This window comes from Muscardinus avellanarius (assembly GCF_963383645.1).
Source record: "Muscardinus avellanarius genome assembly, chromosome: 10".
In the NCBI taxonomy this organism is placed as follows: Eukaryota; Metazoa; Chordata; class Mammalia; order Rodentia; family Gliridae; genus Muscardinus; species Muscardinus avellanarius.
In genome coordinates this window covers 19,001,881-19,007,991 of record NC_137796.1, presented here as the reverse complement: position 1 = coordinate 19,007,991, position 6,111 = coordinate 19,001,881, and the positions used below count along the sequence as shown (strand labels likewise).

The 6,111-nt window shown below is 58.6% G+C and overlaps 1 protein-coding gene across 1 annotated transcript; it reads left to right on the top strand.

Annotated features, from left to right (window-relative positions):
• Positions 1-3,500: 3,500 nt before the first annotated feature.
• Positions 3,501-4,510, top strand: NOL3 (nucleolar protein 3; the record flags this gene model as incomplete). Its single annotated transcript, XM_080702168.1, has 3 exons — positions 3,501-3,795; positions 3,945-4,313; positions 4,419-4,510. The coding sequence occupies 3 exons, from the start codon at positions 3,501-3,503 to the stop codon at positions 4,424-4,426; spliced, it is 672 nt and encodes a 223-aa protein (XP_080558294.1). The 3' UTR covers positions 4,427-4,510.
• Between the last annotated feature and the right edge of the window lie 1,601 nt (positions 4,511-6,111).

Sequence of the window (6,111 nt, the reverse complement as noted above, 5' to 3'; positions counted from 1 at the left end):
AACCCAAGAACCTCTAAAGCCACCTGGATGAGGATCCAGTCTGCAGCAGCACACCTCCTTCGACCTCCTGGCACCCCCTGGGGGGGTGAGCCAAGCCCCCACTAGTCTGCACCTCTCTCCATTTACCCCCAGCAAGTCCCCCATCCACGCACATAAATCGCATTTTTTCTGTGTTTTGGTCTCTTTTCTTTATCCACCAGGGAGCACAGGACTCATGGGGGGGGGGGGGACCAACTCTGCATTAGTAGAAGCATCCTAAGGCTTTCATGGAAGGACTCCTGCGGGGTGGAGCTGGGGAACCTGCTTGGGACTGGATCCAGTTTGAAGTATGGCCGCTGTGACCTTCTGGAAAGAGGGGTGGGGGGGGGGGTCCTTTCTGGATCACAGCCAGCTCCTCCATGCGTTTTTTTCCGGGACAAGTCGGTTCCCTTCTCTGAAATTCATCTGTGACAGGCAGAGGAGAGGGGTCGACAAGAGGACAGATGAAAAGCCCGGGAGCTGGCAGGCCCAGAGCGGGCGCTGGACACCGCGCGCGTGCGCTGCGGCCGAACTGTCCCCTCCCTGACTCTTGCCCGGGTCGCGGGGTGGGGGGGGCGGGGGGGGACTCGGGTGCGTCCCCAGCCCGCAGCCGGGAGGAATGCCCCCCCTGGGCCCTCCCCACGCTGGGTTCCCGGCAGCCCCGGCCGCTCCGCCCCCGCCGCAGGGCACCGGTCCGCACCCGCCGGCCCTTTCTGCACCGTCATCTCCCGCCCCGCCGCGGCTCCACCCGCGAGTGGGGCCGCCCCAAACGGGCCGGACCGCGAGCCCCACTCCACCCGGCACGGGAGGGAAGGGAAGCAGATTGGGCAGCACCGGCGCCTCGCCCGGCCGCTCACAGGTCTGCGGGCCCCGCCCTTGGGCAGGACCGGGTGGAGGGAGGTCAGCGGACCCTTGCGGTCGCGCATGCGGAAGGCTCGCGCCGCTCGGGGACCCTCACTCTGCAGCGAGCCCGGGAGGGGCGGGATCCCCCTCCCGGCTTCACCGCCTGGCGCTTTAGGAAGCATCTAGGCCTGTCCCTTGAAAAACTGGTAGCAGTATAACTTTGAGAGCTTCAAAGAGAGGGCCCAGAGCCGGGGTCTCTGCTCCCCGCAAAGGACAAAGGGCAGGGCTTGGGGTCACCGGGCGGCTAACATGAAAACAGCTTATGGAGCTGCGAGGAAGAGGCCTATCCAGTCTGCCTTCTTCCTCTCTGTTTCTGGCCAGAGTAGGCGCTGGTCCCTTCCTTGCCCTGTGATGGGGACGGTGGTGGGAGCCTCGGTAAAGGAGCAGAGGGTCCCCGGGTCCACAGCACCGATGTCAGTGCTGAGGTCTGTGCTGTTCCCTGGAGTGCACAGAAGGAGCCACCTGCCCCAATCACTCAGGCACCGGGCTGACAAGGGAACGTTTGAGCCTAGGAGACTGGGTCCACGGAGTGGAGGGAGGGAAGGTGTCCAGGTCTAGGCCGCAGCATCGCAAAGGCCTAGTGTCAGGGACCTGGCGAGTATCCCCAGGACCCAGTGGCGGAGGGAAGTAGGGAAGAATCTGGCAATGCAGAGTAGTGGGAGGTGGCTAGGACAGCCAGACCAGACAGTGGGACTCTCTCTGAGGAGTGGTGGAGCCAGGAGGTGAGGCCTGACATTCCGCCAGACAGTGGACCCTGTCAGAGTTCAGCCCCAGCAAGTCAGATTTCAGTTCTACTTGGCTGTTCTAAGCTGTCTCCTGTCTGTAAAATGGGAGCAATAAATCCTCTCTCAGAGAGTTGTCGAGTCAGTATGTGAGGTGGTGGAACAGGAGTGAGAGCCGTTCAGAGGGACAGTTGCAGGACAGGTGATCCTGGGGTTGGTTGACAGAAACTCACTGAGAGTAGAGTAGAAACTCACAGATGGGACAGGAAAGGAGATGGAAGGACAGGGGTCTGGTCCCTGCTCTGTGGGCTGGAGGGCATGCTAGCACTTTGATGTGAGGGGATGGAGAGGAGGCGAGGTTATGAAATCACCAGGGGAGGCACAGCTAGCCACTAGGGATGACTGAGACCTGGGAGGTAGGACGGGCACTAGGACCCAATGGTCCAGGAAAGAGGTAGAGGAGGGACATTAAATGGAAGAGAGACCAGGAAGGATGCTGAATAAACTATGGCAAGGCGGGAATCTGGGTATAGTGCGGCATACTTGGGAGGTTTAGACAGGAGTATCACAGGTTCGAGGCCAACCTCAGCCACTTGTAACACACACACACACACACACACACACACACACACACACACAAGGTGGGGGTGGGATAAGGTGGGGAATGGAGGAGGGAGGGTAGGAGCATTCCAGGGCCTGCAGTTTCTTCCTCTTCTTCTTCTTTTTTTCCTCCTCCTCCTCCTCCTTATTTCTTTGGCACTTGGGATTGAACCCAGGGGCATTCTACCTCTGAGTTATACCCCCAGCCCTATTTTATTTTTTATTTGGAAGCAGAGTCTCACTACTTGCTGAGGGAGTACCTGAGGGTACCTGAGGGGGGAGTAAGTGAGCACACAGGGAGGCGCTCAGCACTTTGTGCTCTGGGTGCAGAGGGGTTGGAGGAAAGAGCTCTGATCCAAGGCGCTGCTGGGTCCAGGCAGGAGGTACAAGGCTAGACGGAGAAGTGAGGATGGGGAGAGAAATATTTGGCAGACTGGAAAGGACATTACTAGGAGCCAGGCGTGGTGGTGCACACCTGCAATCCCAGTACTTGGGAGGCTGAGATAGGAGGATCACAGGTTTGAAGTCAAACTCAGCAACTTGGAGAGGCTCTCTGTAACGCAGTGAGACCTTGTTTCAAAATAAAAAATAAAATAAAAGCTGGGGGAGCTCAGAAGCAGAATGCCTCTGGTTCAATTCTCAGTATCACGCCTCTGGTTCAATTCTCAGTATCACACACACACACAAAGAAAAGACAATAACTGCAAAAGTTTCTTTTCCTTTTTTTTTTTTTTTTTTTTGTACTGGGATTGAACCCAGGGGTCTTCTGCCTCCAGGCTACATTCACAGCCCTTTTTATTTCTGGGCTGAAACAGGGTCTTGCTAAGTTGCTGAGGATGGTCTGAAACTTGTAATTCTCTTGTCTCAGCCTCCCAAGTACTGGGATTTCAGGAATGGGCCGCTAAGCCTGGCTCAATCCTAGGGGTTTCTGTCTATTGAGGTGGAAATTACGCAGGTTTGGGAAAGGGAAGGAGGTTGGTTTGGATAAACACCCTGAGATCTGCGGGAGGCTGGGGCTCAGGAGCGGGCACTGGTTGGGGTGAGTCACCGCAGATGTTTAGAGACTGGAGGAGCCTTAGCAGGAAAGGGGACAGAAACTGCCAGCCAGAAAAGGAGTTCTGGGCATTGACAGGTCTCCAGGTTCTGTGCTGTGCTGAGGTGAGGTGAACTTGGACCACAGCCACGCTGTTCACTGGAGTCGGGGGAGGGGGGCCCTGGCCCCCACTACTTCTCTATCATTTCTGTACAGTCCCCACGATGGGCAACACACAGGAGAGGCCTTCGGAGACCATAGACCGCGAGCGGAAACGCCTGGTGGAGAGCCTGCAGGCGGACTCAGGGCTGCTCCTGGATGCGCTGGTGGCGCGGGGCGTGCTCACCGGGCCCGAGTACGAGGCGTTGGATGCACTGCCCGACGCGGAGCGCAGGGTGCGCCGCCTGCTGCTGCTGGTGCAGAGCAAGGGCGAGGCCGCCTGTCAGGAGCTGCTGCGCTGTGCCCAGCATACCGCGCGCTCGCTGGACCCCGCCTGGGACTGGCAGCACGTGGTCCCTGGTGAGCACAAGGGCGGGGCCAAGCCAGCGGGGACAGGCCGGCAGCTGAGGCCCAATGAGGGCGGAGTCGCGATCTACCCTAGAAGTGGATGTGTGCAGAGGTAACCACAGAGGGTAAGTTGAGCCCAAGCCACTCCCACTTCCGCCCAGGTTACCGGGACCGCAGCTACGACCCTCCTTGTCCAGGCCAGTGGACACCGGAGGCACCTAGTTCGGGACACGCGTGTCCCGGGCTGCCCACAGCTTCAGATCACCACGAGGAGGCTGGGGGGCCCGAGGGCTCCGAAGCGGTGCAACCCAGGACTCCAGAGGAGCCAGAGCTGGAAGCTGAGGCCTCTGAAGGGGCTGAGCCAGGGCTGGACCCCCACATGGATCCAGAACAGGAGCCGGAGGCAGAGCCAGAGCCAGAGCCAGAGCCTGAGCCCGAGCCCGAGCCTGAACTGGAACCGGAGCCTGAGCCTGAGCCGGAGCCCGAGCCCGAGCCCGAGCCCGACTTCCAGGAAGGGGAGCAGTCCGAAGGTGTGAGGCTGCCCTATGGGGGGGTTTGGCAGAGGATGTGACTTGGGAAGTGGAGGGCAGAACCCCCCCCCCCATCCCATTGACCTCCAAACCCTTCATCTGTAGATTCCTGAAGGTCCGAGGCTGGCCTGCCATTATCGACAGAGCACCAGGGGACCTGGATAGGAATGACCGGAGCTGGGTCCCAAGTCACCAAAACTTTGTCCAGTTTGCTGAAAGTGAATAAACTCGGGACCTGGGCTTTCTCCATGATCTGGCTGTTTGTCTAGGCATTGAGGGTGGGTACACACCTCTGAGTGATTTGAGGAACCCTAGGCCCCACTGCCCAGTTCACAGCCCCATTACCCGCCCAACAGTCCAAGCCGCACCTTTAGGGATATCAGACCCACACCCCTGGTAGGATGAGGGCCCGAGCTTTGGAGGGGGCATGGTGGCGCACACCTGTAATCCCAGCACTGGGGAGGCTGAGAAGGGAGGATCTCAGGTTTGAAGCCAGCGTCAGCACTTTGGTGAGGATCTCAGCAATCTAAAGAGACTGCTATTCCAAATAAGTAATAAACTAGCTGAGGTGTGTATTTTGGAGGTAGTGCCTCTGGGTTCAATTGCCAGCACCACATACCCAAAAAGAGAGGGGACCTGGGAAGGATTAGAAGTAGACAGCAGCCATACACATCATTTTAGTTGATTTAATCATCTCGTCCCTTCTGCACTGTGAGCTCAGCGAGGGTTTGAACCAGTAAGTGGCACACGCAAAGCGCTCTATACCTATTTGTTGGCTAAATGAATGAGAACTTTCCAGCCATGTTTCCAAGTTTTACAGATGGGGAACTAAGGCCCAGGGTAGGAATGGGACTGGGTCAATGTCGTACAGCTGAGTCTGAAGTGAAATGAAGCAATGACCAGCTCGGTGCCTCTCCTAGTCCTGGGGGGACTCAGTACTTGGGATAACAGACCCGAAGGACCTGCCCTCCAGGCTTGCGTGTGGCTGCCCCCAGGCCATGCCAGCCTCTCCAGGCACAGCTGAGAGGGTGTGAGCGGGCAGGAGAGCAGGGGCGGTGGAGGGTGGACTAGGGGCAAGTGGGGCTGGACCCAAGCCTGAAGCCCAGTGTGCGCGTGTCTGTGTGTGTGTAGTGAGAGTAGGAAGGAACACTCAGTACCTCCCAGAAGCGTCCTGTCCCCCCACTGCACCTTCAAGAGCTGCTGCCTCGCAGCCCCAGGAAGCAGAGCACGTAAGTATGAGATAAATACATGGCCAGCGAAAGAGGCAAAAGGCTGGAAAGCAAACCCCAGCCCGGCTGGGTCTGGACTACCAGGACCTCCACGTCCTCTGAGCCTGTGTGAAAGCCAGGACCCCAGGCTCAAACAATCACCCCAGGGGAAGGGACCCCAGCCCCACCAGGACCCAGCGAGAGGTAGACAGCAAGAATGCTGAAGGAGCACCAAGGGGCCGGGTGGGGAGGGAGTGGACGGAGACGCCCAGAGCCATCTCATGCAAGAGCAAGTTTCTACTCCCAGACCAACCCACATCCCCACTGCTGCTCAGCTCCCCCTGTCCCCAGGCCTCCCCTCTGTTCAACAGTATGCCTGCCAGGCTGCTGCTGCCGCCCCACAGGCACCAGGAAGGTTAGCAAGGGACAAACACCTTCTGATGTTGCTGCTTTTCCTCCCAGGATGCTCCTGGCCTCCCAATGCCCCCAAGAAACACTAGGCTAGAGAAGCACAGAGCAGACAGCTCCTGTTCTGGGGGCCCATCTGGAGGCCTCTGTCCAGGGCTTCTGCCGGTAGTCTTCAACCAATG